Below are 13,787 nucleotides of genomic sequence, written 5' to 3'. Positions count from 1 at the left end.
CAGGAAAAAACAGCCATTGCTTCCCACAGTGCCTCTAACTCCTTTTGTACCTGTGCACAGGTGGGTCAGAGCCCCACTCTTGGTGTACACCTGGGGAAGATTCACTGTTTGCTTCCCACATTCCAGGGAAAGTGGCATGTCAGAGCAGAGATGAATTTGAAATCATTTCTCCAGGCTTTGGTATTGATTCCCCTAACAGTTCCCATTTGAGTGACTGACCTTGGTTTCAGGGAAATGTTTTATTTATCTGTAAGAAGTACAGATCCTGGCAAATTTCTTCTTTAGGAAGAAATTTCTTCTTCAGGCAGAAATTGTTCCCTGTGAGGGTGGGGAGGCCCTGGCACAGGTTGCCCAGAGAAGCTGTGGCTGCCCCATCCCTGGGAGTGTCCAAGGCTGTGTTGGACAGGACTTGGAGCAACCTGGGCTAGTGGAAGGTGTCCCTGCCCATGGCAGGGGTAGAACTGAATGATTTTTAAGGTCCCTTCCAGCTCAAACTAGTCTCTAATTCTGTGATTCTATGAAATTTCCTGTTCTGTCCTTTCCCTCTCAGAGCGCTTTCTTTCACCTGTGCTCAGTTGTAAACTGAAATCCTATTTTGAAATAAGGTTTAATAAACTTTCCATATTTCAGTCAGAATTTATCATTTAGCTTGAATAAGATAATATTTTGGCAATTATTTTGCCCACTAATGATGTTAGGTAACTTTTAGTCAAATTTAGGAATAGTTTCAGTCAATAAAATATGTTCCTGACAAACGTATTCTAATTGTATTTAAAACAGCATATCAGGATGCTGTATTTGCTAAAAGCAAGGGGAAAATACAACAAAAAGAATAGCAAGAAGATAGAGAAAGGTGTAATTCTTAAACCCCGTCAATAAAACCCCCAAACATGGATCTGTTGGTTTTTCAGGATACGATTCCAGCAGTGATTTCCAATGTCTGGGGTGTGGGGCTGCAGTTCTCAGTAATGCTTTTAGAGCAGCCTCTCTCCCATAAAACTCCAGATATAATACTGACAGGCACTGACCTTCAGCCTGCTGGAGGAGGCCGTGGGTGTGCTGTTGGACACAGAGAGCAGTTTATCGAGGTGACGTTGATTTCTGTGTTATTCAGCACTGCCCTCAGCCAGAGCCGCGGCTGCCAGCGCTGGCAGCGCCCGCCTGCTGACGGCTCACATTGCAGTCCCTGTCCTCACCTCACCTGGGGCCTCAGCCTCTGCAGCCAAGGTGTTCATTGGGAGGGAGGTGGATCAGCCACCTGCCGAGATTCAAACGTGCCAGTTGTCAAACCCAGCCCTGCGAGGGTGCCCTGGCAGGAGGTTTCAGGAGCAATGAAACACTGCCACTGCAAAAATGCACAGTGAAAGTCATGGGTATTGGGGGGGGAACAGTGCATCACTTCAGGGATCGCTTCTCTTTCCTGCTCTCCCTCCTGGTCCTTGCTCTGGAGCTTACCTCAGGTGCTTGTGCACATCTGGAAGGGTCACTCTGTCCCTGGTTCCATCCAGCTGCAGGCAGGGGATGCTGGTCCTGTCGGAAGGGCCAGGTGCCCTGTGTGAGAGGGCAGGCGGGGGATGCTGTGGCCATGGGCATCACTGGGAGCTAAAGGCAGCGTTCAGGGGTGCCTGGGCTGGGGGTCCCTGGCAGTGGGTGCCCCCGGCGGGCTCAGTCCTGGGCTCTGTGCAGAAGGATTGGCACAGCGATGGTACCTTGTCCATCTCATGCTGCTTGTTTGCTTTGCCTGTCCTGTATGTTCCAGGGAAAATGTATTGTGAAGGTGCTGTATAGTGCTCTTTGTTGTGCCTGTACTATTTGGGGAGGAGCTTTATAACCGGAGCAGCAGAGTGGCATCACTCCTGCTGGGCTGTCCCACCCCATGTCCCACTGGTGGCCAGATCCCACTCACTGCCTCGGGCCTCAGCTACCCTCTGTTTGAGGAGGCAGCAGCAGGGGATGGCAGTTTCTCTCTTGAAATGACAAAAGGAAGGTTTTATTTTTAAACTACAGCAATTCAGTTTAGGAATAGCAGCACTAATGGTGCACTAATGTGCATCCATGCTTGGGTGAGGACACCAGTGACCCAGCACAGGTCACCTGCCATCACCTCCCCGCACCAGGCAGGAGAGACTGAAAATGCCAGTGTGCTGCAAAACCAAATGAAAACAGTTACATCTGGGGTATTTTACCTCTGCAGATATCTACCTTAGAACCTAGGTTAAATAACTAAGAAGACTCTGCTTGAGCCAGTGGGGCAGTGAAGCACATGCCCTGGGTGGCAGTGATGGGCACGGTGGGAACGGCCCTGCAGCCAGCCAGGGCAGGTTCCAAAACAATTTTAAACTACATGAACTGTGTAGAAAGTGCATGATAACACACACGGTGCCCTCCTTTATATGGGATTCCCTTTTTAAATATGCCATAAATAGCACTGACCTGTTCTAGCAGCTCTACTGAACAAGGGCTTTCTGTTTGCTCCCCCAGTTTGGATGCAGCATTTGACAACATGCCCGTTTTCTCTCATACCACCAAATACACTGAAACAAATTATAAGCCTGAAAATATTATTCAATATTTATTATGCTTCAGCTCACCCATTAAACAGTTGCAGTGGGACCTGATGGACCTTCAGCTCACTGCTCATTCCAGTCATCCCTTGGAACTGCTGAGAGCCTGAGAGCGGTGGGGGGAGGCAGAGGGGCTGGTTTCAGCTGGAGTCACTGGCAGGGATTGCAGCTGTGAGCAGCAGTGAGGGTCGCTGTGATCCCGGTCCCTGCTCGGCAATGCACTGGGAGACAGGGCAAATCTCCCTGTGTTTTACTTCATCCCTCTTCTCTTAAAATGGGAGTTACTACACGCTTGAGTAAGGATCTTACGGATTACCAGGGATTGCTCTAAAAGGATTTGGTGGCACTGGAGTTCAGGGAGCAGCTGAAGTTTGTAATGCCAGTGTGACCCACGTGCTGCCCCTCAGGGGTACATACCCCCTTCGTGGGGGGTCTTCTTTTCCTGTTCCACCCTGGAAAAACATAATTCCCTCATCCTGCACTGGCTGAAGGCAGGTGGGGATGTTACCAGGGAGGAAGTCTAGTGTTGGTCTAGTGCAGTCTGCTGAGTTTGTGTGTCCTGGGAGTGTCAGCATAACTACTGATGGATTGATACATACCAGGTGTGTATACAGACATGTGGATATACAAATATTTGTAATAATACCAAGATCAGTCCCAAATTGTATTAAATATTTTATTATAACTTTTAAATTTTTATAAATATGAATAAAAGTGTATATAAATTGAAATGGACATAAACAAATATTTGTATTTCCATAAGCTCCTGTTGCATTTGCCAATGGCTATTAGGAAATGAAGATTCAGGTGGTTTGGGGGAGTCCCAGCAGCCACCTTACCCTGGGTCACAGAGTGACCTGTGCAGGACAGGCGCTTGGTGACACTGCTGTGGGTGCAAAGCAAAGTGTCATAGTGTGAATGTCCCCCTCCGCATCCCCATTCCCATCCCTGTCCCCATCCACATCTCTGTCCCCCTGAGCTGGTGCTGTGGATCATTCTGTGCTGCCTCAGAGGAGGAGGGACCCACATGCTGCAGGAGCAGTGGGAAGGGTTTTTCTGCTGTACTGGAGTCTTTCTTTCTGGTTTTGGGCTGGCAGTCTGCTCGCTCTGTTTGCTTTTTTCTTTTTTTCTAAATCCTGTTGGATTTCATGGCAATTGGACAGCTCCCATAGGAGTGCCATTAGCTGTGTGAGCCAAATGATCAATTAGAGGGGTTGAGGCTTTTCTGTACAATAGTCACACGCAGAGATGTCATTAAGTGGTCACTTTGGTGTGTTTTGATATGAAAAGGTTCACTTAGAAAAGCGAACACTGTGTGCTGCTGTTGGTGTTCCTGTGCACAGCTCAGCCCTGGAGAGGGCTGAGGGGGCTTCACGGGGGAGGTGCCCTCACCTCCTTCCCCTGGAGGGTGTTTGCCACCAGCAGGCCTTCTCCTTGCATCTGGAAGTTTTCTGGGAGTATCTAAGCCCACAGCAGCTCCTTGGCAGGCTGTTGGGCTGTGAGCTGGGGGTGCCACAGGGCCCGGCAGGCACAGGTGGGCAGTCTGAGAGTGGATTCTCAGCAAGCACTGCTTGCAGCACTGGGTTTGCCCATGAACTGGGAGCTGGTTATGTGTGGGAGAGGCACCCACAGTGCCACAGCACCAGGGTGGCTGTCTGTGCACCAGGGTGGTGGCAGAGCTGGGCTGCAGTGACCCTCCATCTGTGGGTGTTGGGCTGGGTCTCCAAACAGGCTGTGCCTCGACCTTGTGTGGGGCCTCAGCACTTGCTGCCCTTCCTCTGGACCACTGTCTGGCTTGGGGACTGCAGTCTGTGTGCTTCAAGGCAGTAAAATAGGTCCTGTAACTCTTTTTTGTTTAATACTAAGAAAGTTTCTCTGAAATGTGTTTGACAAACCAGCCATGATACAAAGTGCCTGCAAACAGTTTATTTTTAAAAAGGAAGCCATAGCTTACGGGGAGTTAAATGTTTTCCTGTAAAACACATGGGCATCAGGATAAATAGTTTTACCATTTACAGGCAATACTCGATGGTACGTAACAGCCATCCCAGCCATCCTCCTGCTCGGGGTCTAACGCGCTGGGTCGGGAGGAATTCGTACTCCCTAACAGAGGGAGGTGTTTGCGTGTTTGTTTTGGATCAGAAGTATTTCATGTGTTGCAGCTGCGCTGTTGAGCCTTGGCTGATGGTTCTCAGGCTGTGGCTCAGGCTGTGTGAGTCGGCTACAGGCAGAGCCCGTGGCTGAGGGAACACTGGCAGAGCGGCCTCGGCTCCGGCGGTGACCAGTCGGTACCACGGCACAGTCAGAACACCTTAAAGTGTTTGAAGTGACTGTAAATTACATCAGTCGTTAATAACTGTTAAATAGTGGGGATTTGGCTCTGTTGCAGGCAGAGGAAGCTCCTGGTGCCATCGTGGGCATCCCTCTTTGCTCTCCTGCATCTCAAGCCCTGTTGCTAAGCAACAGTTTTTAATTGGAGAATTAATTTGGCTCTAGGACATCCTGAGCATCAATTTAAAAATTTAACAAATTTAAATGGAAAAGTTGTTGCATCAGCATGGTCAAGATGATCAGCACCCAGTGGTGTCCACACTGCTCCGAGCTCCATGCACCTCCTCAGGCTGTGCCAGCAGGGAGTGTGGCTCTGCCTGCAGTGATGGGGTCGGCACTGGGACCTGGGGGAGAGCCAAGGGTTTATTCCAGGGGCCCCAGGGAGAGCCAGGGGTTATTCCAGTGATGTCTCTGCATACAGTGAGCAGCACATTCCTGCTCTCAGCTCTCATCCTGTGGACTTCTATGGAGATGCTTTCACGGTGTGGTGTTGGTGGATTGATGGGAAGCAAGAAGCTTTCCCGTTGTACTTTGAGCAGCAGTTCGTGTAGAACCACGCGCAGAGCGGTGCATCCAGTGCTCGGGGTGTCGGGTTGTGCTACCGCAGTGCTATAAAAATAGCATAAATAAACAGACCCAGCGGGCTGGCGCAGCTCGGTGTGAGACTTTCCCAGAGCAGCTGCATTTCTGACAGCTGCCCATGCGGGTGTGTGACCCTCGGGGGCGCGAGGGCCGGGCGGGGATACCTGACCCAGCAGCACAGGAGCTCCGTGTGGAGCTGGGCAGGTTGCCCCGGCTGGCGTGGGGTCAGTGCCGGGGACAGGCAGTGAGTGGCACACACGGGCCTGCTGGGTGTGAGTGTCTGTGCTGGTTTGTGCTGCCGCAGGGGGATGACCTCAAGCAGTGACGCTGAGCTCTGTGTGCGCTCCGGCGTTTGTCAGTGACAGCAGGAACTGGGATACTCTGTCTGTACAAAATCCTCCTGTATCTCTGCTTTCACTGAACCTGATCTGATGTTTGGTGATTCTCCCCAAACCTCCAGCCTCTCATGCAGAGGATGGCCCCCATAGGAGCTGTGGGCTGCATCCCAGCAGTGTGGGTGTGTGATTCCCAGCACACTGGGAGCAGGACGGGGCACTCAGCACTGCCCAGCACCGCCCAGCACCACCCAGCTGCGCTGCCCTGCCCTGGCACCCCAGGTCCTGATGGGTCATGCCTGGAGGATTAATGACCTTGCAAGAGCAGTTTGATAATTAGACTTGATTTGTTGCATCACCAGGCTGTGCTTTCCAGGAAAGTTTTAGGCTGGAGCAAAGTGCACCAGAGTAGTGAGTTTGCTGCTCTTCTGCTGCATGGTAGATCTTTCTGAAAAAGTGTTGGGAAATAATTATTTTGAATTTGAATTGGTTCAAAGTTTAGGTGGTTACTGAAAGCCATGGATGTTTGCAAGCTCCTAAAACAGCTTTGAAGTCAGGGACCTGCCTTTAAGGCCTCAGTGCAGACACCTGCACTGTGCCAGTGGAGTGTGCATGAGGTGGGGTTCACATGTACCCCACTACAGCAGAGGCAGAACCAGCGGCACCGTCACCGCTGCAGCGGGAGAAGGAGCTTGCTGTGTCAGAAGGGACTCCCAAGAAAGCTTTTCCTTTATTAAATATGCCATCAGAGTGTTTTCTGGAAGGAGATTACTATCAGAGAGGAAGAATTGCTGTTGTATCTCTAACATTTTGTGTGGGATGTGAAAAACGGGGTGTGCTGTGCTTTGCAGAAGGTGGGTGTTGTGGAGATGAACCTGGTGGTGACTGCACAGAAATGGGCTCACTGTGCTCTGGTCTGACACACTCAGGTGTAACCTCACAATCCAACAAGCTTGTCAGGATCCAAGTCTTGTAGAAATACCCTGTATTTTCAGAATGCAGAATTCTGGGGAGTGGTTTTTCCAAGGTGGGACTGCCGGGTTTCTTTTCGGTCTTGAGTTTGGCATGTTTTCCACAGTTCTGAAAGTATTCACATGAAATGCCTATGCTTTGTGGGGAATAAAACCACATTGCATAGCTGGGGGATGCTTCTGGTCTGTGGGAAGGTGCCTGGGGTCACGTACATGTTCCTGCTCCCCTGAAGGCAAGGGGAAAAGTCCTCCCGAACTGAGTCCTGATCACCAGACTGTGCTGAGCCCTGCGCTGCACCTGATAGGGTGTCACAGAAGGCTAAACATGCCAAGGTCAGGCACATCCCAATCCCACAGTCCAGTGGATGGCTCTTCATTTTTAGCAATGAAAGTGAATTGTACACAGGGGGAAATAAATTCGTGTATTAAACACCAAGAAAAAATGGAGGGTCATAATGAGGTGAGAATATTTACTGCTGCAAGGAGAGCAGAGGCAAACGTGTGCTTGCCCCGTGTTTCAGCAGGAATTCCGAGTGCAGCAGCTGCTGCAGACACGGTGCTGTGTGGCTGTTGGAGGGGCTGGCACTGGGCTGGGCTGGGCGGGCTGCCTGACGCTGCTCATCCCAGAGCCGGACCAAACATCATGTGAGAGAGCCGGGAATGCCGGGCTGGCCCTCTGCCCCTCACTCTGCTTGTCTTGAGGGACCAGAGACCTGCGGGGCCTCTGCCGAGGAGTGTGCTGGGGAGCCTCAGGAGCATTTGTAGTAAGTTTTAGTCCAGCAGGACTGTGGTAAACCCCCCCCCCCGGTGTTCTGGTGCAGCCCATGGGGACACTGCAGCGTGAAACTGCCGCCTCTGCATATGCTCACAGATAGGATTCTTTTTGTGATGACTGAAAGGGGTTCAGAAAAGGTTCAGAGAGATGAAAATCTGCCTTGAACTCTGTTGACTGCAGTTACTGGGATCCAGTAACAAGGTAATTAGGAACTGCTTGCCCGCAGGGTCGAGGGGATGAATGCTGCCCGTGTTCTGGGCAGATCTGGGACAGGGGTTTGCAGCCTGCGGTTTCCAACTCCTGGGAGCTCTGTGGACCATTTGTAAAGGTTCATGGAATAAAAGTAAAACAAGAAACCCTGTTCCCAAACAGACAAGTCTGCATTTCTTTTGGGGAATTTGCTAAGATATGCAAATTTTAAAAGACTGAAGGTTAAAGGTGCCCTGGGCACCAAAGCCACAGGCAAACAAAGAGGATGTAAATGTTTTGATAGTAGCTGGTGATAACAAAGCATGAGCAGTTTACCTGGGGATGTGGTATATTCTTGTAGTCTTTAACTCAGAGTAAATTGTTTTCCTTGAGAACCAGCTCCTAAGTGGATAGAAATGATGGCCTCGATGGGGAAGCAGCAGCAGGGCTCCTTGTTTCCCGGGAGCCAGAGGACATTGCATTAGATCTCGAGAATGGTTTTTTATGGCTTTTAAAGCATTTGAGTGTATGAAGTACATTAAGTGGTCGGGATGTACAACATGTACTGCCAGGCGTTGGATCCCATCCAGAGAGCTGTGGGGCAGCCTAAACCCCAGCACTGAAATGAGGACATTGAGTTTAATCTGCATTTTGGAATCAGGTTTGTTAACTGCTCCTCTCTGATTCCAGCAACACATGTTGTAGTTCCATGTTACTCGTTTAGCAGTAATTAGCTCTGATTTTTACACTGTGCTCACGTAAGATCTCATTTCCGAGGCAGCTGTTAAATGTGTCAGTCTGCCCCGTGTTACTGAGGAGTAGCAACACCTAACATGGGGTTAGTGTTGAGAGAAGAATTGATTTAAATGAAGCTGTTCCAAAGTGCAGGCCTTTACCTGCCAGTTCACACAGTGTTGAAGTGCTTTGGGGGGCCTGGGGGCGCTGAAATGAGTTGGTTTAGCTGTTAAAGGAGAGAACTGGGGGTCATTTTGCCCCAAAGCACCCCTTGAGCTGAGAGCTGCCTTCCCTGAGTGAAGGCTGCCGGGTGACAGCTGGGAGATGTCCCAGGCATCGTTGGGCCGTCCGGCCCAGGCTGTGCTGGCCCTTGGGCAGGTCTGGCCACTGCCCCAGGGTATCAGGTGCCAGCTTTGGTCCCTGTAGACAGGGATGGGGCCGCCCTCTGGGGCTGGGGGTGTCTAGGGAGCACCCATGGCTGGAGCAGCCAGCAGCAGATGAGCATTTCCAGGCGTGTACAGGTGTATTTACACACGTATAAACCCTGCTTCAGTTAACAGGGACTAAAACTCTCACTGCGTGAGCACTGATCCCTGTGGCCACCACTTCTGCTAATGCATTGTCGCTGTTTGTTACTGGAGTATCCAAATCCTTGTTTGCTTTAGGAAGCTCCTTTCCCCTGGAACAATATTTCCTCAGGCAGCACATGTTTTTTTTCCCTGTCTTATCTGCAGTACAGTTGTTGGCTTTTTGGCATTCTCTGGCCCCTGTCTTGATTGCTTTCTAACACTTGGGGATGTTATTAGGAAGATTTTCTTGCAAGTGACTTCAGTGGTACTCTCCAAGCATCACCTCTGCTGAGGACAGCACACAGTCCCCTCAGTCCCAGCCCACAGGAGCCCCAGCCTGGGCTCTGTCAGGGAACAGCAAAGGGCCCCCATCCGAGGGCTTGGGGGAGCCCCCCAGCTCTTGCCACAAACAAGAGCGATGTCCCCCTCCCCTGCTGCCCCACAGGGGGGTTTCTGGGTGTCAGTGCACATGATCAGGGCATGTGGACCTTCTGGTCCACCAACACCCACGCAGTCATTGTCTCCAGATCTCTCTAAGTGCTCTCCATAATTGTGGTGTGTTACCTGAAGACAGACACAAAACTTGGCATATTTTTCTTTTATCGGGTCTGTCTTCCTGTGCAGGGATCACTCAGATTGCAGCTGAATAACTATGAAAATGAGTCTTAAGAAGGTTGCAGTGCCAGAGGAGAGATGGACTGGGAAAGGGGCAGCAGCAAACCTGTTATCCCAGCCTTTAGGGCAGACAAAAATCATCCTACAAATTAGATTTCTGGCAGATCGTTTAACAAGGATAAATTTTAACTTTCTGAGCAAAATTGCAGCATAAGGTCAAACTGTATTGAATCAATTTTTTCCCTGATAAAAACGATTTCTTACTCAAATTAAGTCTGTCTTTTGCCTTGTCATTGTTCTTGTTTGGATTTATTTCAAAGATGAATGAGTAAAGGAAAAAAATGTAATTTAAGGAATCTGGTTGGTTGGTTGGTTGTTTTTTTTTTTTAGAAAATAATTCAATTGTCCTTTTTAATTGTGGGTTTTTTTTAATTTTTATTGTTGCCATCCCTTTAGTAAAAGCATGTGCTTGGTGTTAAAAACTTTAAAGAACAATTAGTTTGTAAAGCTTCTGAATTAATGAACTTGCATTTTCTGAAGGTTCCTGTCATGTGGCATCGCAACTCTGTGCTGTGAGAGAAGGGGAGGTGCAGTGGGGTCTGGGTGTGCATCGTGCACAGGGTTGTTGTTTGTTTCTGGATATCAATGGTTGTCACATTGCTGAACATCCTTTCATCCTGGTTAAACTGGTGCATGAAATCTGTTGTTTACAACATCTGAATTTCGTGAAAAATTTAGAAACAAGGCAGTTCTGGTTTTCCTGTTTGGTTTACACATCACAACAAAAACGCATCCTATGGAGGAGGTTTCCCTCAAAGATGCTGCATCCCGGGTCTAGTGAAGTGCAGTGGTGCTGATTTCTCTCATGGAGCAGGAATGTGTCCCCACAGAGGAGGGACATGCTCTGCTTTCAGAACAACTCCTATTTGCTCACCTTCAGGAACGTTAAAAAAACCCAGCATGTTTCAGAGTTGTGCTGCAGAAATCCATGGCTCAGAAAAGCAAAGGAAGCAGCAGATAAAGGGACTGTGAAGTGGCTCTGGGCAGTGCGTGACAGCCCTTTCCCCTGGCCGGCAGCCTGGGCTGTGTTTGCTTTAGCCAATGACATAAGGAACAAAGATGCACCCACAGCTTCTAATCCAACTCTGTCAATTCTCTTCAGGGTCGGTGTTCGAGGGAAAACTGCAAATATCTTCACCCCCCACCACACTTAAAAACGCAGCTGGAGATCAACGGCCGCAATAACCTGATCCAGCAGAAGAACATGGCCATGCTGGCCCAGCAGATGCAGCTCGCCAATGCCATGATGCCCGGAGCCCCTCTGCAGCCCGTGGTACGTGTCTGGGGCTCCCACCAGGGAGGATGGGGGCCTGGGGCTGAGGGCAGGTGGCACAGGCTGGCACACTGAGATCCCACAAAGGTCAGGAACGGGTGGAGAAATCAACTGCCAAGAAGTGCCGGTCTGTGTGTCTGTGCTGTGTCATTCCACCTTGCCTGAAGTAATATTGTTAAATCATTTTGTTAATCTTTGGTTAATGTAATTCATTTTTTGCAACTTATTTCTTAAAGTTTACAACGTGAGTGATCTGCGTAGGATTTTCATTTTCTTTGCAATTTCATGTGCTCTAGGAAACTCTTGGCTTTGAGAAGATGCCCACTGGATGTTTTCCCTTCACTCAGGGGAACCTTCCCAGGGAATTGCTTCCTGGAATTAGACTTTGGTTTAGGGGGAGCTGGGCTCTGCTAGACCATGAACAGGGGAAGTGTGCATGTCCTGCCTTGCACCTGTACAGCACATCACAATGTACCTGTGAGCGTCAGAATGGTGTGAAGTGGCTCTGATAACATATGCTGTTACTCTGCAGTGGTTGAAAGGCTGCAGGATATTTATATTGGTATAAAATGAGCTCAATAGAAAATAAATGGGATAGTCCTTTATTTACTGTAAAGCAAGTGTATTGGGCTGAAATCAAACATTGATATCTCTTAAGTTACACTCTAGCAGACTGGTTCGTAGTTCTATTTTTAATGTTCATTATTACCTAGCTGATAACACAGTAATGAAAAGTTCAGTTAATTAATAGTGTTTATAAGACTGCTATCTCATTTCCTGTAAACTCTGCCTGTTTGTTTTTCATTCACATGGATGAAAATCCAGAAGTGTCACAGACATTATCACCATTTACACAACTCTCAGTCTACTTTCTCCAGTAATCCCTTCATGTTTTTGTCCAGTGCTTCCAATGGCCCTTGCTTCCAAACAGATCAATCATTTCCTCAGGAATACAAAACCATGCAGCATTCTGTGCTGTCTGCCTTAAGTTGATATGAAACAGAGAAAGAGTCGTGTTAACTCTGTAGTTGTTTTTCCCTCTAAAAATTAGTTTGGAAGAAAAACCTAAATGCCTTGAGTAACTGCTTTATTTAGATAATGAAAGATAAACAGTCCTGGCTGAATTTTATTTGGCAGTTACACTGTGTGTTCGAGGGCAGGAGGGTTATTTAATCCCTGCTGCAGTCTAGCAGCTCTGTTGTTGGGTTTCACGACATTATTTGGGCTCTACACCCAATTATCTTCACACCATAGCACAGCCCACAAGGGCACCAGTCTCTTTTCTGAAAACATGCAAACAAACTAAAGAAAATTGTGTTTGCATATGCTGTCTCCCTCTGGTTTAGTGTTTTAGCCTGACTAAAGCACCTCCCTGATGCAGTGAGTGTCTGAGTATCTGCATGGCCAGCCTGTTGACTTCTGGGAAAAGAATGGATCGTGGTTGGCTGCTCTTGTTCCTGTATGAAACCTCTGCAACTCCTGAGCCAGCTCTAGCTGCCACCAGGGTCAGAGAGGCTTTGCCTGTGCCTGAAGTTGAGCATGGCTGATGCTGTGCTGGGGCTTTCAGATGCCTTTTCCCCCAGAGCGGGCACTTGTGCCCGCTGTGATCGTGTTCCCCCAGCAGTCCCAGACTGCCCCTGACCCCACAGAGTGTTCATTGTGGCATTGCTGGAGTGTGGATCCTGTAGGAGCTTGCTCCAGGAGCTGCCATGTGCTGTGGGCGTGCAGGGAAGCTGGAGCAGGAGAAGCAGCAAGGCTGGCAGAGATGCCCATCCCCGTGGTCTCACTCTTTTGTGACGTCTGCACAGATGTTCCCCATATCCCTCAAACATGACAAATGCTTCTTTCCCATCAGTAGCAGAGACTTGTTCTGCTCAAGGGGTGGCCAAAAAGGTATGGTGACAGCACGATAAGTGCAGATATTAAGTGTCTGTCCCCTTGTCTCTGCCCACAGCCAATGTTTTCCGTGGCACCGAGCTTAGCCACCAACGCGTCAGCCGCCTTCAACCCCTACCTGGGGCCTGTGTCCCCTGGCCTGGTCCCTGCGGAGATCCTGCCCACGGCCCCCATGCTGGTGACAGGGAACCCCGGGGTGCCGGTTCCTGCCGCTGCCGCCGCTGCTGCCCAGAAGCTGATGAGGACAGACAGGCTGGAGGTAGGAGCCACTTGGTGTAACTTACTTTCACAAGTGTATATGTATTATGTCTCCTAGATATAAAATATTCTTCTTGTGAAAGCAAATAATGCGGGTTTCACTTGGGCTGATAATGTGGTATCTTGGTGACGGGTGTGAACAAGGAGTGACTGAGTGATTGTACAGTAAGTTCATGCTGCTGTTCTGCTTCTTGCCCTCCCTTGCAGAAAGAAATAGAAATACTCAGGAATGACCATGGCAGCAGAAAGAGTGCAATGAAACTGGGTTAAGTGTGTGCCCAGGAGGTGTTAATGTGGTGGGGGCAAAGCTTCAGCTGCCTGGGTGCAGGATGACTTTCAGCCTCTCTTGCTTTGGCTTTGGGCAGACGGTGCCCACACTCCCCCGCCGGCCTCCTGTGCCTGCTTATCATCCTTGCTACAACCCTGACGAGTGTCGGTGCTCTGGAGCTGGTGCTCTCCCTTGCTCTGAATCTCTCTTATCTGAAAGGCCTGACAGTGTTTTCGGCACCTTATCGGTGCTGCGGCAGCGTGGGCGGTGAGCCAGCGACTGCCACCGTCTGCTGTGTGCTGGGGGCACAGCCCGTGAGCACAGCCCATGGGCACAGCCTGGGAGCACTGCTGGGGGCACAGCCCG

The 13,787-nt window shown here is 49.6% G+C and overlaps 1 protein-coding gene across 10 annotated transcripts in view; it reads left to right on the top strand.

Annotated features, from left to right (window-relative positions):
• MBNL1 (muscleblind like splicing regulator 1) overlaps positions 1 to 13,787 on the top strand; it is a 71,111-nt gene that overhangs the window by 35,969 nt on the left and 21,355 nt on the right. For all 10 annotated transcript variants that reach the window (XM_017835437.1, XM_017835439.1, XM_017835441.1 and 7 more), the window contains 2 exons: positions 10,829 to 10,999; positions 12,954 to 13,154. In XM_017835437.1, the coding sequence (XP_017690926.1) occupies positions 10,829 to 10,999; positions 12,954 to 13,154 (372 nt within the window). The remainder of the gene's footprint in view (positions 1 to 10,828; positions 11,000 to 12,953; positions 13,155 to 13,787) is intronic.

This window comes from Lepidothrix coronata, unplaced genomic scaffold, assembly GCF_001604755.1.
Source record: "Lepidothrix coronata isolate B3197 unplaced genomic scaffold, Lepidothrix_coronata-1.0 Scaffold256, whole genome shotgun sequence".
Lineage (NCBI taxonomy): Eukaryota > Metazoa > Chordata > Aves > Passeriformes > Pipridae > Lepidothrix > Lepidothrix coronata.
This window is presented reverse-complemented; position numbering and strand designations above follow the sequence as displayed.